Source organism: Rana temporaria, chromosome 3 (assembly GCF_905171775.1).
Source record: "Rana temporaria chromosome 3, aRanTem1.1, whole genome shotgun sequence".
Lineage (NCBI taxonomy): Eukaryota > Metazoa > Chordata > Amphibia > Anura > Ranidae > Rana > Rana temporaria.
The window spans coordinates 333887005-333908849 of NC_053491.1; the positions used below are offsets into that span (position 1 = coordinate 333887005).

The 21845-nt window shown below is 43.0% G+C and overlaps 1 protein-coding gene across 1 annotated transcript in view; it reads right to left on the reverse strand.

Annotated features, from left to right (window-relative positions):
* NDST1 (N-deacetylase and N-sulfotransferase 1) overlaps positions 1-21845 on the reverse strand; it is a 173707-nt gene that overhangs the window by 95681 nt on the left and 56181 nt on the right. The window contains exon 2 of the mRNA XM_040345034.1: positions 6379-7203. Within this exon, the coding sequence (XP_040200968.1) occupies positions 6379-6891 (513 nt within the window). The 5' untranslated portion in view covers positions 6892-7203. The remainder of the gene's footprint in view (positions 1-6378; positions 7204-21845) is intronic.

Here is a 21845-nt window from a genome sequence, read left to right on the forward strand (position 1 = left end):
CGTGGATAGGGGAGCGCCCCTAATGGACGGGCGTACCACCAACGAATGTGACCTATTCAAGTGAATAGAGCTCTGCAATCGCATGTAATGCACATAATTTAAACATGTGGCTATCATTGCCGTATCTTTCAAAGCAATTCTTGGTGGATCACTTTTCAGAGGCACTTGACAGGCATTGAGAAGGCGATATGTCACCTCCTCACCAAAACCGTTTGAACCCTGTAAATGCCGTACAATTTATATAATTTTTTAGGGGATGGAAGGGGGAAAAAAAGAGAAGGGGGAAAGAAGGAAAAGGAGAATTATAATATTCTCCTTTCTTGTTCTATTTTTTTATATACCCCCCCCCCCTTTTTTTTTCTTCCTTGTTGCAGTTGTTATCTTCCTCCCTTACTATTAAAAGAAGCAATGATAATTATTATTGCAGGGCGGATAATCTTCTGTATTATTGGAAAAAGTTTTTTTTTTTTAACCTATGAATGTTATGTATTCTGTCTTTGTTATGGTGGATGTTTTGTAAATATGTATGTGATGTTAAGAAAATATATAAAAAATAAATTGTGTGTGTGTGTATATATATATATATATATATATATATATATATATATATATATATATATATATATATATATATATATATATATATATATATATATTATATAATGTGTGTGTGTGTGTGTGTGTGTGTATGTATGTATATATGTGTGTGTGTGTGTGTGTGTAGGGCTGCACGATTCTGGTCAAAATGAGAATCACGATTCTTTTGCTTAGACTAAAGATCACGATTCTCAAAAACTGAATGCCAGAACACCCCCCCCCCCCCCATATAAATCTGTTGGCGTCATTTGCGTTCCACGCTGGTTACGTGGAACCAGTGCCGGTCCCCCTTTACACCAGGCGTTTCCAGCGGGGTCCCCCCTTACACCAGGCGTTCCCAGCGGGGTCCCCCCTTACACCAGGCGTTCCCAGCGGGGTCCCCCCTTACACCAGGCGTTCCCAGCAGGGCCCCCTTAGTTATTATACCCCTCCTCCTCCTCCTTCCCTGTGTTAGTTTGTCCCACCTGAATAGTGTGACCTGCAATTACAGAGGGAGAAATTTGCCAGAAGACAACAAAACGGTCCCATTCTCCATCCTATTTTTGTGATCAGGAGGGAAGAAGATTCATCATATTATTGATCATCAGGTATGATCAATAGATTCAGTACAGGTATGATCAATAGACTCAGCATAGACTCAGTACAGGTATGATCAATAGACTCAGCATAGACTCACTACAGAGTGGACAGGACAGAAGGAGCCGGCTGGGTGGCTTCTAATAGGAATTGAGCTGCAGCTCTGCCCACCCCCGCCCCTTCCCACGTCATTACACTCACAGACATCAGTGGGGTGGGAGGTGGGCGGTGCTGCAGCTCAATTCCTATTAGCAGCCATCCGGCCGGCTCCTCCTGTCCTGTCCACTCTGCACTGAGCAATTCCTATTGCTTGGTCTACAATAAAATGGCGGCCGTCGGAGATATTGTCTCCGCCTGCCCGCGGACCTCAAGCGGCAGCGGCGAATAATCGGGGGCCCTGAATAATGACCGTTAACCGTGGAACCAGCTGTGAAAAAGCAGAATCGCGGGTCATCCCGCGGGGAGATCGTGGGCGGGGAGAATCGAAATTGCGATTCTCTCCGCGATTAATCGTGCAGCTCTAGTATGTATGTATATGGCGCTGCAACTTATGCCGCGTACATACGATCATTTTTCGGCATGAAAGAAAACTATGTTTTTCGGCATGTAGAAAAAAAAAAAGTTTTTCCAACTTCATCATTAAAACGACGTTGCCCACCCACCATCGTTTTTAAAAAAATGCTCTAGCAAAGCGCGGTGACGTACAACACGTACGACGGCTGCTTTAGCCGATTCCGCGTTAGAAAAAGACGATTCACGCTTTTCTGTCTGTTACAGCGTGATGAATGTGCTTACTCCATTATGAACGGTAGTTTTACCAGAACGAGCGCTCCCATCTCATAACTTGCTTCTGAGCATGCGTGGGTTTTTAACGTCGTTTTAGCCCACACACGATCATTTTTTACAACCCGAAAAACGACATTGTTTAAAACGTCGTAAAAAAAAAATGCAGCATGCGCGAAAAAAAATGTTGTCGTTTTTCAGAAGCCGAAAAATTATGTGAAGCCCACACACGATCGTTTTAAATGACATTTTTTTAAAACAACGTTTTTTTAATGCCGAAAAATGATCGTGTGTACGCGGCATTAGTGTCACAAAACTTTCCTAATACAACAATAAGGCCTCAGTGCACACTAGACATATATAAAAAGGCAGCAACATTAGCTGTAGAAAGATTTAGCTATAGAGTGAGTTTTTCACCGTTTTTTGTGGTAGCATTCGTTTTTATGTTTCATTATCTCCATGCACTGGAGGCTTTTTTTCCCCCCTTCACTTCCTATACCTTGATTGGGAACAGCGAATGTATATTGCGGTCACGTGCCCTGATCCTGGATACTGAAATTACTGACAGATGCTACTATTCGAAGGTATGAAATGGACAATAGATAATGGAATTGAATAATTTTTTTTTTTTGGTTCACTGTGTTTAGTAACACTTTAAAACAGAAAATGCCTGCTCCACAAAAAATGTTTAAGTTACACTTTCTTCTAGTGGTTCATGTGTCATTTTAGTTTCCCTTGTCTACATACTTCGTAGAGGTGGTTTGAGTAATACCAACCTGGGATGGGGTTCTAAACTTTCCCACTCTACCTACCAAAGGTGAAACTTACCGTATTTATCGGCGTATAACATGCACCCTAACTTTAAGAGGGAAGTTTCAGGAAAAAAACTTTCCGAAGCCCCCTGCGTATAACACGCAGGCACAGTTTGCCCTCTAATTTCAGGGTAAAAAAGTGAGTGTTATACGCCAATAAATACAGTATTTTTCGTTATGGACTGAATATTCTGCACAGTCAAAGCCCGACTGAAAAAAGCCACAAACTCCATCAGCAGTTAGCTAGACCTAGTGGACCGAGTGTTGTTCAGCCGACTGGGAGGGAAAGAAAAGACACTGAATAGAAAAGGATCCGCTGAAAGGAGATGTCCACTAAGGCCTTTCGCCAAGAACAATGGCTCATTTACAACTTTGTCAGAGGATTACGGCCACTCGACTGGGCTTAATAGGACGCGTCTTGGTGATGCCGCAGAAAGGGAATGCATGAGTCAGCCTTCGCTCAGGAAAATATTTCAGCGCTCTTAAAAAGCAAACGACCAATGCCTGTGAGATCCTGGGACTACCAGCCTAAGAAAGCCAAAGAACCCAGGAAAATCAAAAGAAATAGAAACACGTTTTGGTCCAACGTTAAACTTTGTTTGTCTATTGTGTGAACCAAGTTGACATGTGTGACAAACCAGATAAATATTTCTTTTACAAAAAGAGACATTTCTAAAGTCACTGTCAAGACAAAATACAAAACATATTCATTATCTAATACAGGCCTGCGTGTTAGCCCTTTTAAAAATGCTGGGAATTATAGATGAATTCTCGGTGGAGGAGACCTCTAGACTAGCCATAGCTAGGGCCCTTTTCCAGGCCAAGAAATTCATTTTGAGGCACTGGAAATCAACACATCCCCCCATGGTGAAGGAGTGGTTGATGCAAATGGGAGATACTATAAGGCTGGAAAAATATATCTACCAGCACAGGGGTAGAGCAACAAAAATTCGAAAAAATTTGGGCACCGTGGCTTGCTGTTCCTGGTTTAGCCCCTGTAGACCCAATTATGGACCGCTGTGGTAGTGAATGGGCTGGGTCCTCCCACCGGGGGTCTTGGTTGTTGAGTGTATTCCATTGTTGCAACTGAATCTTATGCAGATGTGATGTGAATATGTGTCGATGGTGCTGTATACTAAATGCAAGGTGCATCAGCATAATATGTATCGAAATGGAATTCTGTACCATTTCTCTATTATTGATTTCTCAAAGTTCCTTTTGATTTAAACTATATTTTTTATATAAATAATAAAAAAACACATTAGATTGTAAGCTCTTTGAGAACAGGGACTGATGTGAATGTACAACATTGACTGCGCTATAAAAGTACCTGTAATAACAATCCCTATGTCCCATTTAACATGCATTGATTTTTTTTTTTCTATCCCCCAAGAGCCAAGCACATACGGTGTCGAGAAAGAGCTTGAGGGGTGTAGTTGTGGGCCCAAGAACTGACCTCGAGCACCCTGCTGATTCCTTCAGCCAGCATATGCCCATGCAATAATTTTGCAAGCCTGGCAAAGTCACAGATGGTAATAAAAGTTGTTTCACTCTACAAGAACAAATGTTACGACGTAGAAGGGAGGTTTGGCAGTAAATGTGGGTCATGCTTATACAAATCCTTTAACGAGAGTTCACTATCCCAATGCTGCTTTCAAAAGAGCAAATCCACCCAATAGTCTTGGAAGGAGTTGGCGATCAAGCCGTTTTTCTTAAAGCAAAACTTTATCAATAACAACTTGATAAAAATAATGTTCTTTACCAAGAAACATACATTCCACATTAATAACGATGCTACCAAAATGTGTGTGTGTGCTGTAAACTGTCTCCAGCATTGCTCCAGTTTATTCTTGCTGGAGGTGGCCATTTTGCTGAAGCCCAAAGCCCCTGAACAGTAGCAAATAATGAGGCTATCAGCAGATAGGCCTCTACAAATTTGGCGCAGTGCCTAAAAATAGAGAGCAACCGAGCATGTGCAGAGCAGGGTGAGATAGTGTATTACTGTATAGGCACTTATTTTTAATGTTTTTGAATAGCTAGCTATACCTGCAAAGGGCGCCAGTCTGAAGCAATCTAGCAGGACGTAATTTTCCACATTTCTGCATTTCAGTCGATCATGAAGGGACATCAGTACACTGCTGAGGTCTGTACTTTCTCCTCCTGTCAGTAATATCTCATTGCTAGAGTAGATACAGATTAACACTGTGCAATGCACTGGAGAATGGGGTGCTGCTCCCTTCCCAACTCCATCTCAGGCCTCGTACACACGGGCCAGAATCGCATCAGGATTTTTTTTTTCGTTTTTCCTGATAAAATTCTTGGCAAGAATCTCTTGCCGCCCGAGTGTACACAAAGTCCTTTCAAAAGAACTGTGGTTCTTTTGAAAGGCAAGAACGCTGTGACGTCAATGCGTACAACAAGCATGCGCTCGTCACATTCAATGCAGTCGCCGCCATTTTGCTTCACCCTACCTATGCCGTGGAAGCTATCGCGCATGCGTCAAAGTCATTTCGAGCCTGCGTGGGAAACCTAAAAGCCTCGTACACACGCTCGGTTTTCTCGGCAAGAACCAGCAAGAAAACTGCTGGCAGAGCTGCCTGCCGAGAAAACCGAGCGTGTGTACGAGGCTTTCAGGTTTCTCGTTGGGAAATCTGGCCAGAATCTCGACGAGAAAAATAGAGATCCTGCTCTCTATTTTCTTGTCGGGATTCTTGTTGGCCTGTTTCCCGACAAGAAACCCGAGAGTGTGTATACTTACCTGACGCTGTGGAAACCCACGCAGGCTCTAAATGACTTTGACAAATGAAAACTGAGCGTGTGTACGAGGCTTGAGTCCTCCAGGCCAGGGGGATTGCACCTTTCAGTGGCTGAACAGAATGGAGAAGGATAGAAGCTAAGGTTGCCGCTGATGACCTAGCTATTAAAAGTAAACCTGTTGGTTTGCCCCGAATATGCAAAGCCTTAAAGTAAAATGTCAACCCTTACTAAATGACATTTAGATTGCGGGTAGGAAGGCTTAAAGGGTACCTGTCAAAATAGAATCCACAACAAGTGATCAAAGTCATTAGTTCCCACATCACTTACTGCATATTTATTCAGGGTCTGTAACTTACAAGGTAGTGAAGGAAAGGTGAGGCTGACAGCTCCAGAGCGTGAACTTTCAAAAATCAAGAAAGTCAGTGTTGCCATATTTCCACCATGACAGGTTGAGATGAACTTGGAACACATATACGTAAGGCTGCATTTGCCGAGTTAACATAGGCAGTGTTAATGTATGATGACCTTTATGAAATTAAATTGCCTAGAACAAAAGTATTCCTTAATAGGTTTTCTACATCTATCTGCATGTTGCTAGCTACGTCACGTTTTGCAGCAGTTCTCTTAACAATCGTTTCCATAGTGCACTTCATTAAATGCCTCAACTGCTCAATATTCTGTGACTGGAAGACCGGTGCTTGTCATATAAACAGTAGTTGGTTGTCAAGGGAGTACTTGCACCTGTTTAAGTGACGAATTAGCTAGAAGAAAGAAAACAGTACAGTACTGTATAAAAACTTTTAAAAGAACATGCTAAGTTTTCAAATCCCTGAAATTTGGCTTTTGCCCTTACCTTGAAAAAACCAATGATCCCCACGCCATACTCCACACAGTACTTGTCCAGTAACTCTCGATTCCATGCATCCAAGTTAACATATTTCAGAATGTTTTCATACACAATTAGTGCAAATCGCCCCCTGTCTTTATCGGTGAGAGTTGGCATATCGCCCTTGCCCGGGGCTATCTCGGTCCGATATTTAAAACGACTTGACTCCAATATAGCCACTATCTCCTGGCCAAGCTGGGAATAGAGGCTCTCTACAAACACAAGCACCAGCGGGTCAGTACGTGAAGAATCCACCGATCTCATAGACTTCACAGGCAGAAGACGTGAAGGGCTGATTTTAGGTTCATCGCAGTCCAGGGATTGTGCGTCACCCCCCGAAGGCTCCAGCCCCCTTTTCCAGCCATACAGGTAATAGGCTGAGATGAAAACACTAAGAAGACAAAAGGCAAAAAGGAGGAAGAGAACCAGTTGTGGGCTTAATGGCCTCCCAAACCTGCGTGGCTTCAGGGACAAGCTCATGGTCCTTGCACCTTCCCAGAAGGAGCGGGCACAAGCACTCACAAACACAAGCCCAGACGCCTTTGTTACTTTGCAAGTACCCTTAAACTCATCCTCTTCATGTCACCATGGCATGTCCATTGAAAGTCCAGTTCCAGGATGAATCGGGTGAATTGGGTGTACAAACTTAACCGATTGAGGGCTTCTCCGGCAAAACTAAGGGGATGATGCGCCGGAGGGAGGCTGTGGCGTAAATGGCTGAAGTGGTCGTCGTGCATCATTTGGGGAACCAGGCCTGTGATGTCGTCGTATGCTTCGGATTGACTTTATTAGCTGCAAAAAAAAAGTACAGAAACATTAGAAATAAGTCCATTTCAACCTCCCAACAGTCCTACAATCAACTACATGGAAAACCAGACTCACGTGTAAAGGTCATTTCTGCATATAACATTTACCTGTTCATAATCATTTTTTTTTCTTTTGGAGGATGGGTTTAAATGCACTTTAACACTCTTCCAATCAACATTGATTATTTTTAATCGTCGTGCAGCTAGCATTAGTAAAAAGATAGAAAAGTAGATCATATTTACTAATTTTTAACTCCCCCCCCCCCCCCCCCGCTCAGTTAGATTCTTTTATTTTGCCCAGGCAAGTTTCGTCATACATCTCAGGAGTCTTCAGGATGGAAGAGGAGGAGGGGGTTTTCTCAGGTAAGCACACCTTCCTACATGCATGCTTAAAGTGACACTAAAAGGTACGCTTTAAAAAAAAAAAAAAAAAAAAAAAAAATATATAACCCCATCTGCTCTCTTCCCTGGGCTGGAGGGGCTGGACACTGCAAGGTGTTTTTCATCTTAATGCATAGGATGCATTAAAGCGGTGTTCCACCCGCAATTTATTTTTTAAAGTCAGCAGCTTCAAACACTGTAGCTGCTGCCTTTTAAGAAGGAAACTTACCTGTACTAGGTGCCTGCGATGTAGCCCCCCCCCCCCCAGGCCGATCACTCGATCCTGGCAACTCCCGACGCCGCCATCCTTACTGAGGGAAACAGGCAGTGGAGCCTTGCGGCTTTTGTGAATGGGCGGCTGCTTTCTGGGATACACACAGTTCCCAGAAGGCAGCGCGCCCCATTCCCCAGAAGACAATGCGGGGAGGACGAGGAAGAAGACCTGACGCGGTATGGGAAGAGGAAGACTAGGAACTTCCGCATAGCAACCACCATATCTGGTAAAACTTTTTTTTTTATTACTTATTTATTTTTACAGGATTTTTGGGTGGACCTCCACTTTAAAAGTGGTTGTAAACCTACGTGTTTTTTCACCTTAAACTAAGAGCAGATGGATCCCAGGAAGAAAATTCTACTCAAGATGGCCACGACCACAAATGCCAAGGAGGTGTTTTTCAAAAGCATGGAGATATGGATGAACAAGTTTGCTTTGAACATTAAAAATAAATGAAATAGTGTTTCCGGTACTCAGACGCACTGAAGATCTACTTTAACACAGATGTAACCTTTTTAGTATGGCTGCAACTAACGATTATTTTCATAATCGATTAGTTGGCGATTATTGTTTCGATTATTTGGATAATAGCCTTAAAAAAAAAAATTTTTGGGCCAATTTGTTGTTGGGCAGATTACAAAACACAAATTGCCATAAAAACACATCACATGCTTTGCTGCAGCTTCTCCATTGAAGTATATTAAACCAAAAAAAAAAAAACAGCACCGTTTTGCATTCAAAAGTTCTCGCTCTTTCCAAATATGCAGCAGCTGAAAAAAAATCATGCATGTGAACGTGTCCCATATAAAAACATGTAAATGAACTTTAGTGTGTTTCTGAAAAGAGCACCAAAAAACAGAAGTGGGACCCAGGCCTAATTTAGCACTGCTGTGCGTGACTCCACCCACACAGCCGCATCATCCAATTGCAGTGACTTGTGAATGGAGGACTACAAGTACCATCTGCCACTGGAGCAGGACTCAGATCTCAATTGGGAAAAGTAATGGTCACTGTACTTGTAGTCCACCGTCCCATAACCAAAGGACCTGGGACTGGGGGGAAAATATGCAAGAGCCTGTGCACTGCACTCGTGTTTCACTGAGCACTGCGGCAATGCTCCTCCAGCTTCAGTGCAATAATGCATTAAATAAATTAAATGTACATTTTGTATTTTATTAATGAGGGTGGTACCTATTACATTTTGCAAAAGGTGGACTATGCTTTTACGCTGATTAAATTCACATGCAGCTAATAAAAAAACTGCCATGGCTTCTCTTTAACATGCACAGCTTTATTCCCCAAGAGTGTATGCTAATAAGATCGATCGGAGTGAGCAGACAGTGCCGGCACTAGCCTTATCTCAGGGGAAACCAAATCAAAGAACTGCCTGGTGCCTTGTCCTTCGGAAAGCAGAAAAAAGGGGGTGGCTGCTGGTATCCATAGATAAAATTATCATTGTCCAATCAGATCAAAAGTTGGACAGGATAGTCTTCTATCCTTAGACACCTTTTGTTCACCTATTCAGAAGTGCCTACATCCAATGGTTAATCTTTTTAGGAAAAGATCAAGGCACAAAACACACACCCTAGGATCAGCCGAGAGTATACTGTATACTTGTGATATGGAGAGGGGAAAACTGAACCTTACAGACATTCCTTACATCAACCTTTTATGGTTGAACTATTTTCCCAACCTGACTATGTAACTTCTATCTGGTGAAACCAAAAAATGATCAGCTGTGAAAATCTTACCCCACCAAATCAACTTTCCACCTTCCTGGCAGGGAATGTATGTTGCTGTCAGAAAAGGCCTACTGACATATGAACTCCCCTAATCGCTCCATAAATGATCAAATCAGGCAAACATACTCTAATGTCCATAGGCATCCTAATCACTTCCAGTCCAGGCCAATTCAGATTCAGTCGAACCTTGGATTACGAGCATAGTCCGTTCCAGGAGTATGCGCGTAATCCAAAGTACTCACATATAAAAGCGAGCTTTCCCATTGAAGTAAATGGAAACGAAAATAATTGACTTCAATGGGGTGCAATACCGAATGCGGCCAGAGGTGGGGGGGCGCCAGAGTGTCGAAAACGGCCGAACACACTTTGGCTAGTTTCCTGCGCCTTCGTAACTCAGGCCAAATGAGGTACTGCAGGCCAATATTTGGTTTTTCTCTGCTCCTGCGCCCCCATACCTCAGGCCAAATGAGGTACTGCAGGCCAATGTTTGGCTTTTCTCTGCTCTTGCACCCCCATACCTCAGGCCAAATGAGGTACTTCAGGCCTATTTTCAGCTCTGCTCAGCTTCTGCGCCCCCGTAACTCAGGGCCAAATGAGGTACTGCAGGCCAATGTTCGGCTTTTCTCTGCTCCTGCGCCCCCGTACCTCAGGCCAAATGAGGTACTGCAGGCCTATTTTCAGCTCTGCTCGGCTTCTGCGCCCCCGTAACTCAGGGCCAAATGAGGACTGCAGTCCTATTTAGCTTGAATTCTGCTCGTCTTGCGAGTCAACACTCACAGTCAGAATAAAAAATAAAATAAAAAAGTTGCTCACAAATCAAAACACTTTCAAACCAAGTTACTCTTAAACCAAGGTTCCACTGTATAACTCTCATACATGTTAAAATCAGCATTTACTGTTCGAAAATTACATAGAACCCCCAAACATTATATATTTTCTGAAAGAAGAAGAGGCTTTGGAGAATAAAGTGGTGGTTGTTGCAATTATTTTTATGTCACACGATATTTGCACAGCGGTTTATCAAATTTTCAGGAAAAAATACACTTTCGTGAATTCTAGTGCTCACAAACACAATAGAATTCACAATTTGTTTGGGTTAAATATAAAAGATACTGCCATGTCGAGTAAATAGATATGAAACATGTCACGCTATAAAACTGCACACGCCGGTGGAATGGTGACAAACTATGGTACGTTAAGTTATCCATAGGCGATGCTTTAAAACCCTTTACAGGTTACGAGTTTAAAATTAAGCAGGAGGTCTGGCACTAGAATTATTGCTCTCACTTGGACATTCCCAGTGATACCTCACATGTGTGGTGCGATTGCCATTTACATAAGCATGTGTGGCTTTACATGTACATTAACATTTGCGCATTAGCACATGGGGCCGCCTTAAAAAAAAAAAAAAAATTGGACACGCTCTTTAAATCTTTGTACATTGTTGCCATCACAAGTGATGAACATCATCACTTGTGATAGCATGGGCAGTGACTGGTACTCTTTAGACCCCTTTCACACTGAGGCAGTTTCGAAGCGTTTTAGCGTTAGAAATGGCCTCTAAATAATGCCTGAAAACCGTCTCCCATTCATTTCAGTGGGCAGTGCGCTTGTGGGACATTAGGAAAAGTACTGCAAGGTGAATCTTTGGGGCGACTTGGGAGCGCTGTATACAAAAAACTGTTATACTACGGTATATAAAAGTGATCAGGCACCTGTAGAGCCACTCGGATCGCTTTTACAGGAAAAATCAGACACTAAAAAATGAGCAACTGCAGCCATGATGCTGGTATAACCACTTGTTCCCTAGGACACGTGAGTATGTCCTAAAGACAGCAAATGGTTACAGCTGAATTCAGACATAAATGAATGCAGCTTTGTAATCATTATCACATCATTAAATGTATTCCTAGAATGTAACTCTTGGAACGCTGGTCATACACATCAGATTCCTTCATCCATGCTACACTGACTAATTTCCCACTGCAGCTATTGCATTTGGACAGCTGACCTCGCCAGCTGTCAAAATACCCGAATGGCAGCCGATTGGTGGCTGGAATGGCAGCCGATTGTTGCGGGCGTTATTCCGGCAATGTTCCGTCCTTCGATTTTTTCAGTTAGGTGGGGGGCGGACTAAAGTACAATCTACCGCTCAAGTTTCTGATTCATCAGGAGGGGCAGGTTTGGGAGCCAATCATGTGCTGTATGCAAATGGATGGACAAGAAACCTGCTGATAGGAGGAAAGAGCAGAGTGATAGCTAGCTTTTGCCCTTTCACTAAGAAGTTAGCAAGCTAGGAGTGGAGAAAGGAAACCTCTGATTGTTAGTTATGTTATATATAGGGCTGTCTAAATGTCAGGACTGGACAGACACGAATACAAACCCTCTCACGGGTGAATCAGCTTTGTATTTAGCTGTCTGGGTGGAGTTCCGCTTTAAGACATTTTTAGTAATGCAATTGCTTATTGTATGGAGAAGGGAGGGTGAGCTTAACCACTTAAATGACTGCCTCCTGCAGATATACGTCGGCAGAATGGCACGGCTGGGCACAAGCACGTACCTGTATGTTCTCTTTAAGTGCCCAGCCGTGGGTCACAGGCGCGCGCCCGCGACCCAGTCGGAAGCTCCCTGACCGCGGGACCCGATCGCCGCCGGAGTCTCGCGATCGGTCCCTGGAGCTGAAGAACGGGGAGAGCTGTGTGTAAACATAGCTTCCCCGTTCTTCACAGTAGCAGCTTCATTGATCGTGTGTTCCCTAATATAGGGAAACATGATCAATGACGTCACACGTCCAGCCCCGCCCCCCTACAGTTCGAAACACATATGGGGTCACACATAACCCCTACAGCGCCCCCTAGTGGTTAACTCCCAAACTGCAATTGTCATTTTCACAGTAAACAATGCATTTTTTGCTGTGAAAATGACAATGGTCCCAACAATGTGTCAAAATTGTCTGATGTTTCCGCCATAATGTCGCAGTCAAAAAAAAAAAAAAAAAAAAAACGCTGATCGCCACCATTAGTAGTAAATTTTTTTTTTTATAAAAATGCAAGAAAACTATCTCCTATTTTGTAAACGCTATAAATTTTGCGCAAACCAAATCGATAAACGCTTATTGCGATTTTTTTTTAACCAAAAATAGGTAGAAGAATACGTATCGGCCTAAACGGAGGAAAAAAATGTTTTTAGATCTTTTTGGGGGATATTTGTTATAGCAAAAAAGTAAAAAATATTGAATTTTTTTTCAAAACCGCAGATGTGATCAAATACCACCAAAAGAAAGCTCTATTTGTGGGGGAAAAAAGGACGCCAATTTTGTTTGGTAGCCACATCGCACGACAGCGCAATTGTCAGTTAAAGCGACGCAGTGCCGAATCGCAAAAACTGGCCAGGTCCTTTACCTGCATAAATGTCCGGGTCTTAAGTGGTTAAAGTGGTTCTAAAACGCAGAAGGTTCTTTATCTTCATGCATTCTATGCATGAAGATAAAAAACCTTCTGTGTGCAGCAGTCCCTCTCAGCCCCCCTAACACTTACATGAGCTCCCTCTCAATCCAGCAATGTTGCACGAGAGCTATGAAGTCCAGAGACTCTCCCTCCTTATTGGCCAAGACACAAGGGGCGCCATCGGCTTCTGACTCTGTCAAAGTCAGTGAGCCAATGAGGAGAGAGAGGGGGCAGGAATACACAGAGTAGTGGCTCGGCACAGTGCTTGTGGTAGGGGCACTGGGCAGGAGGGGACCAGAGAAGAGGAGGATCAGGCTACTTTGCACAAAACCACTGCACAGAACAGGTAAGTATACATTTGTTTTATTTTTTTAAATAAACGAGGAAGAAGACTTTAGTATCACTTTAAGGAAATCTGGTCAGACTGTTAATTTTATATATATATCCCCCCACACACACACGTAAAGCCTCCCTTGTGTGTACATTCCAAAAGCCTTGAGACCGCTGCTGGCCTTGGATTTAAGGTCAGCAGCCCCATTAGACTTAGAGCCGTCACCCAAGAGATACAGTAAAACCTTGGAACACAAGGATAATTCGTTCCAGAAACATGCTTGTAATCCAAAGCACTTGTGTATCAAAGCAAGTTTCCCCATAAGAAATAATGGAAACTCAAATGATTTGTTCCACAACCTTTTATTCATATGTCCTCCAGTTTATAGTCCATATAAAAAGATTCTAGCAAAGTTGTGCAACCATAAAATGTCCATCCACAAATGGAAGCCTCCACAAGGGGATTAGAAACAAAATCCAGCAGGAGCTACAGAGTATAAAATAGAAGAGAGGCGCCTCTAAGTGTAGCAATAAGTTGCTAAATGTTGTACCTTCATTACATGTAACCATATTGCTACACTTAGGAGGCGCCTCTCTTCTCTTTTATACTCAGTTGTGACATGACACTACTTGTATATCAAGTCAAAATTTATGAAAACATTTTGATTGTCTTGCAAAACGCTCGCAAACCAAGTTACTCTTAAACCAAGGTTTTACTGTACTCAATTCTGAGCCCTTTTCTGCTCCCCTGCCAGCTACTTGGGGTCGGCCATAGACAATTCCAATCTCACCCGGTTCAGCAGGAACTGGCCAAGATTGAAACCATGCGCGGGCAGGCTGAATTTACCAAGTTGATCGATAGATCAACATGGGTACATCCAGCCTGCCGAACATGGGTACATCCAGCCTGCCGAACATGGGTACATCCAGCCTGCCGAACATGGGTACATCCAGCCTGCCGGAGTCACATGATTAATCGCTAGCGCCTTGCGATAGCCCTTTTTCAATAATCACCGTGCCAGGGACAGCTTCCCCCACCCGCCGGAGGCAGAAAATTGCTTGGCAGGAGGGATTTCCCTGTCAGCACTATCTGTGTTGATGAGAGAATAATGCCAATTTCTTTCCTGCACCCTGCGGTTGCAGAAAAGGAAATTCGCACCATTTATGGCCGGCCTAAAGGGGGATAATATATAAATATAAATATATATATATATATATATATATATATATATATATATAAATATAAATATATATATATATATATATTTATATTTATATCAGGGTTTGACAAATTTGCTTGGAATCTAGGAGCCAGCTAAAAAAGTTAGGAGCCAGAAAACGCAGCCCGTCCCGACGAGCTTGTGCGCAGAAGCGAACACATACGTGAGTAGTGCCCGCATATGTAAACGGTATTCAAACCACACATGAGGTATCGCCGCGATCGTTAGAGCGAGAGCAATAATTCTAGCCCTAGACCTCCTCTGTAACTCAAAACATGCAACCTGTAGATTTTTTTTAAACGTCGCCTATGGAGATTTTAAAGGGTAAAAGTTTGTCAGCATTCCACGAGCGGACGCAATTTTGAAGCGTGACATGTTGGGTATCAATTTTGTCGGTGTAACATTATCTTTACTGTGGTCTTATTTTTAATTAAAAAAAAGTGAATTTTTTCCCCAAAAAAAGTGCGCTTGTAAGACCGCTGCGTAAATACGTTGTGGCAGAAAGTATTGCAACGATCGCCATTTTATTCTCTAGGGTGTTAGATTAAAAAATATATATAATGTTTGGGGGTTCTAATTAGAGGGAAGGAGATGGCAGTGAAAGATTACACATTAGAACGGCTGTTCAACTTGTAATGCCAACGGCCACCACCAGATGGTGCCAGCTCACAGAAGGAAGAGCTTGGGACTTCACAAGGCCGCAAAGCTGCGGCCTCGATTACCGGCCGCCACGGGTTCGCGGTAGCCGGTAAACAAGGCCGCGGCTTTGAATGAATGAATGAATGAATGAAAACTTATATAGCGCGACACATGCGAACTTAATCGCCTCTGGGCGCTTGTTGTTCCTGTCTCCTTTGGTATCAAAAGAGAAATGCGTTTTGATCTTTCTCCTGAATGCCAAGTGGTTCTCCTCCAACCGAATGCTGGTTGGTAAAGCGTTCCATAGTCTGGGACCCTGGACCGCGAATCTCCTTTCTCCTTTGGATTTGTAGTTGACTTTCGGTATCTGAAGAAGATTTTGATCGGTAGATCGCAGAACGCGATTGGGGTTATGAGCTTTTATTTTTCCGCATAGATAATGGGGAGCATTCCCATGGATACATCTATGGGTTAGACAGAGTGCTTTGAAAGCAATTCTGTCTTTAACTGGCAACCAATGAAGTGATCTCAGTGAGGGTGAGATTGATTCCCAGGGTTTTTTCCCAGTCCTGAAAGCCGCGGCCTCAATTACCGGCCGCCAGGTCACAATTTCTTGTCGCAATTGCGACCTGGCGCCCGGATTTTGTCGACCCCTGATAATATATATATATTATTATTATTATACACACACATCCATCTCTCTACGTGTATGTGTATATGTGTGTATATATGTGTATATGTGTGTATATATGTGTATATGTGTGTATGTGTGTATGTGTGTATGTGTGTATGTGTGTGTATATATATATATATATATATATATATATATATATATATATATATATATATATATATATATATATATATATATATATATATATATATATATATATATATATATATATATATATATATATATAAGGTGGAGGAGCTGGGCCAGCACAAAGACTAATTAGACCCTCCCAGACAAATAGAGGACTAGGCAGTACATGGATGAACAGGGGCTGTGCTAGGGAATCCACCATTCAATTTTTCTAGCAAGTTCAAAGACACATCGCAAGTGAACAAAAAATATTATAATTTATTATAATTTATGGAAAACGAAAACATTGCAAGTAAGCATTTAAAATACTTGATTTTTCTGTGCTTTCACCTGCAGAGACGGTGTCTCTAACCCCTATTGGGTGAAGTTAATATCAATCAGCCATAAAAACCCATCACTGTCAATCTACTCCCAACCTTCAGATAGGGGTTGTTTGGCATTTGAACTCGTAAACGGCCCGCATAGCTCTGAGCACCGCGAGACATTTGCTTTTAGCATGCGATATTCCTTAAACGCGTTAATACCCTTGAGAGAATTTGAATGTTTCCATTTTAATCACCATTGCGCTTATCTGCACAACACCCTTTCACTATCAGTGGAGGTGAGAAGATCCGACACAATGCAGCTCTGCTGGAGTTACTAAGCTCTCATTACTGAAGCTTCATTTGCATTCTCAACTCCCAAAACATTTTTTTTTCCTCCCGTCTGCCTCCCGGTGCTCCACATGAATCAAACCTGCCCAGTGACAAGCAGATAGAATGCTGCTATGTAGGTCACACTGCCTCTGGGGAGAAGCCAGCTCCTTGCTATGCCTCAACACCTTGACAGGTGCTCCTCAGTGATCTAATCTTTCCCTGCCAAGTGGTCAGGCCGACTCCGACTTTCCCCAAAGCTCTTCTAACAGACTACCTTTTCTTCCTCCCAGATCTGCACCATCCGACACGACTAATGCGCTTTTCCAAGGGCACCCTAATGCTGCCCTGCAGCTTTCAGCTACTCTACTTACAGCATTAGCATTCTGCAAACACGGCTCCCAAACTGCACCCTAATCCCGTCCTACTGTGCTGAGCTACCATAGAAAAATCCCTGCCAGTGCTCCGAGATGGGTCCATAACGTGGGGAGGCGGTGCGCAGCAACAGCTTTGACAGTTAAAGGAACAGGAAAAATGCATTTCACAGAGCTGAAGACATCCGAGAGACAGGCGTCGAGATCAACCCCTACACAGAGCGCACTTCTGTCTAGCACATTATAGAACAAGGATTCATTAATGCAAACCCGTCACCGGGAAATTCCAGCCAAAATAATGCACTGCAGTCCCTTCTGGTGATCTAAATCACCTCAAAGCTGTAGTAAACCGCAGGTGGTAAAAAGGATATGTAAAGGCGCTCCTGTGTGTTTACACTTGCCTCTCCCCATTCTTCAGCTTTGTGAACCGATCTTGGGACACCGGCGGCGATCAGGTCCCGCGGACGCTGGGCACGGAGCCTCGGACCGGGTCACGAGCGCGACCGGGTTCTTAAAGGGGACGTACATGTACGCCCTTGTGCCCAGCCGTGCCATTCTGTCGACGTATATCGTTGTGCGGCGGTCCACAAGCGGTTAAAGTGTACCATGCGATCCGACTGCAGTGCATTTCCAAAAGTAGAGCATGCACTACATTTGGTTCAGTGCGATTTCAGCCCATTCAAAATGAATAGGCTGAAATAGCATGGCACAGGAACATGCAGTGCGATTCACATGCAGTTCCTAGTGTGAAAGGGCCCTCTGGGTTCTAATCTTTCTGCACAAAGCCCTTACATCACTTCATTCTCCTGCCCAGGACTACATGTCCCATGAGGCATTGCTCCTCACACATTCACTAGTTTTCAGGCACTTACTGACATGCATGAATGATGTACTGAGCTGTATGTGTGCTGCACCGTGTATGCCGACATGTATAAACGGTGTACCGAGTTGTATGTGTGCTGCACTGTGTATACTGACATGTATAAACGGTGTACCCAGTTGTATGTGTGCAGCACTGTGTATACTGACACGTATGAATGGTGTACGGAGCTGTATGTGTGCTGCACTGTGTATACTGACATGTATAAACGGTGTACCGACTTGTATGTGTGCAGTACTGTGTATACTGACACGTACGAATTGTGTACGGAGCTGAATGTGTGCTGCACTGTGTATACTGACATGTATGAATGGTGTACGGAGCTGTATGTGTGCAGTACTGTGTATACTGACATGTATGAACGGTGTACGGAGCTGTATGTGTGCTGCACTGTGTATACTGACATGTATGAATGGTGTACGGAGCTGTATGTGTGTTGCACTGTGTATACTGACACGCATGAACGGTGTACCGAGCTGTATATGTGCAGTACTGTTTATACTGACATGTATGAATTGTGTACGGAGCTGTATGTGTGCTGCACTGTATATACACTGACATGTATGGTGTACCGAGCTGTATGTGTGCTGCACAGTGTATACCGACATGTATGAATGATGTACTGAGCTGCATGTGTGTTGCACTGTGTATACTGACATGGATGGTGTACAGAGCTGTATGTGTGCTGCACTGTGTATACTGACATGTGTGAACGATGTACAGAGCTGTATGTGTGCTGCACTGTGTATACTGACATGTGTGAACGGTGTACGGAGCTGTATGTGTGCTGCACTGTGTATACTGACATGTATGAATGGTGTAATGAGCTGCATGTGTGCTGCACTGTGTATACTGACATGTATGAAGGATGTACTGAGCTGCATGTGTGCTGCACGGTGTATACTGACAATTATCTGTTTACAGAATTAACGTTTTTGTTGTTGTTCATCTTTTTGTGACCTGTGAACACCCTGAAATATCACAGGAATGGGTTGATCATGGACTGGCACTAAGCATTAATATCAATAGGCGATTGTCAGGGACTTTAAAGAATCCTTCATACTCTGCAGCAGACAGGAGAGGTGACTCTGGTAATTAGCCTCTGGGGGGCTGCTTTTCCCTGGGCAACACGGAGATGCCGAGAAACACGCTCATAAAACAATTTACACACGAGACAGAAGCAGGTCACGGTACAACGCTCTGCTCATATAACAAGTATGTCTGCAAACACACCTGTGCTACAGGAATAAATATTTCATATCGGTGTCATCAATCCTCTACTACACCGAGGAAAAAAGGCAGAAAATATTCTCCGAGGGCCTGCTCTTACCAAGTTTATGCAGTAATGTATGCATTACCACAATGCCTGGCAAAGAATGTTACGCGTCTTGGTGCAATGCGGTGCAATTCATTCTCAATGGCACCCCAGTGCCCTTGCCCACAGAGGTGCATTGCAGCACAAGAACTCACTAATGTGCTGACAAATATAGCGCATGCACCCTTTTCAGCAGCGCACCGAAAAATGTGTGTGTTCTATTGCAATGAACGTCCGTTGTAAAGTGCATTAGGGCACCATTCAGCATGAATGGCACCACACTGCACCAACGCACCCATCGTTCATTGGTGTGTACAGACACGGTGTTGGACAACAAAAGATATGGTGAGACTGCATACTATAGCTGTCATTTAAAGAGAATGTAGAATATTTTTTTTTACATACATTATATATTCTTTGTTCTATTAGGTGATATATTTTTTTTAAAATGCAAAAGAATACTCATCTATCCAGCCACCAGGTGTCACTGTAGGCTCCTTCTCTGGTTTTCAAGGTGTCTTTCACCTGCTTTGCTGAATAATGCCTTTTTACAGAGCTCAATAGCTCAAGCTTGAATTTCCAAATGCAACTGAATAAGTCAGAGGAAATTACTTGTCGTCGTCATCCCCCCCCCTCTTTTACTCATGTTAAGAAGTATAGTTTAAATCGAGGAGAAAGTCTAAAAACTAAACAGCTTCTGCCATGCCATCATAGGACATTTCCTGAGTTCTAGCTGGTGGTTTGGCAACAAGTGATAAGTTGCCGACAGACATCAGATGGCATACTTCATATACAGTATGATCTGAATATTGCAAGTGACGATATTGACAGAGTGATGCAAAAGAGTTTATTAACTTGTAAACACAACCGAGTTTAGGTATCTCCCATAAAGTAGAGTGAAGTAGAGGGTGACTAAACCTTGTTTAAATTTGATATAAACCCTTCCATATACTCAGTGAGGTGACTATTCTCAAATCATCAATCTACACAAGTTGTACCTGTTTATCTGCCATCTTCTCTTCATCCATTCAAAATGCTAAATCTATAACCTTTTCTGAGCGTAAAATAAAAAAAAGGGGTGGAGAGCTGAAGTTACACTGCAGAGCTCAGTGAGGAGAGCCGATTGGAAGGAATCCCCTTTTCACTCAGCCCAAAAAGGAAAAAGAGCTGAGGCTGTCAATCAGCTGGAGCTCTCTCCCCCGTCACCTTTTTTTCTCTTGGTGTCAGGAAAACTTATCAGAAGTGAATAAAGCAGAGGAATGAAGCAGCAGACAGAAATTGCACTTTGTTTTTGTAATTGAGACAAGTACACATTATAGAGGGATATGCTTTGTACATATTTCATGTCTGAGGGTTACAACCACTTTAATCAGAGAGTGCCTTCTTGGATAGTGAACGTTAGATTGTTAAACTCAACAAAATGAAAATGCCAAATACAAAAGTAGACCGTTTTAGTAACATGCCTTGTAAAAGAAAAATCGGTTGTCAATGCCGTTTTGCTAAGAAACAGAGGAACCTGGTGGCAAGGCAACAAAGAGGAATGCAAGAAAATTCAGCCTTGTGAGAATATACAAGTGTGCTTCAGTCACATGAATCTTTTAATGGTCGGAATTTCCGATGGAAAAAGTCAGATGGAATTTTTTCATCGGATATTCCGACCGAGTGTATGCCCCATCTGGCTTTTTTTGTTGGAAATTTCGACGGATTTCGAAAGAGAACATGTTCTCTTTTTTTCCGACGGAAACAAATTCTATCGGAAATTCCGTTCGTCTGTATGGAATTCCGACAGAGAGAAAAAAACGTGCATGCTCAGAAACAATTTGACGCATTGAACGTCATTATTCTAGGCTCGTCGTAGTGTTGTACGTCACCGCGTTGCAATTCCGTCTGGAAAAAACTGAGTTTATTCCAACGGGAAATCCGTTCATGTGTACGGGGCATTAGGGTGACCATGCCTTCTGTGAGTGGCCTGTGTATACAGCTAGGCTAGGCTCATCAAGTAGGTCTCTATTGGCAATACATGTTCATCACTCGCAGACGTGCCTCACGTTTATAGGTGTTTGCAAGCCATTTATCAACATAAATGAACACCCTTGGGTTCAAAAGTTGGAAGGTTGCCCTGCGTTGCTTCTTCTAAACACTGCACTTTGCCTTTTTTTTTTATTTATTAACTGCATAGCTTGCGCGTCCGTGTGTATTGTACCCATCAATTGCATAGGCACACTTATACGAGGTGGGGTGGAAAAAAAATCCACAGCACCAACTCTTTGATATTATATTGTGAATAGAGTAGAAAAATAAAACGTTAGATCCTCTGCTGTGAAGATCTCCCCAACTTCCTGTCCTGGTGACACCCAAGAGATTGCTATGAACTACATTAGGGATCAGGTGACGCAAGTCAGCAGTTTCTAGAGGATTCTCCAAAGGACGAGATGTAAAATGCTCTCCAGAGACGGCAAAATGGAATGTTCGTCTCTCACAAGATGAAAATGCAATTTTTGCCCTTTGCCAAGAGCACCTTCAGAGAGGATTTCAAGCTCCCAGCTCTGTGGGAAGGCACATGACATCTGAA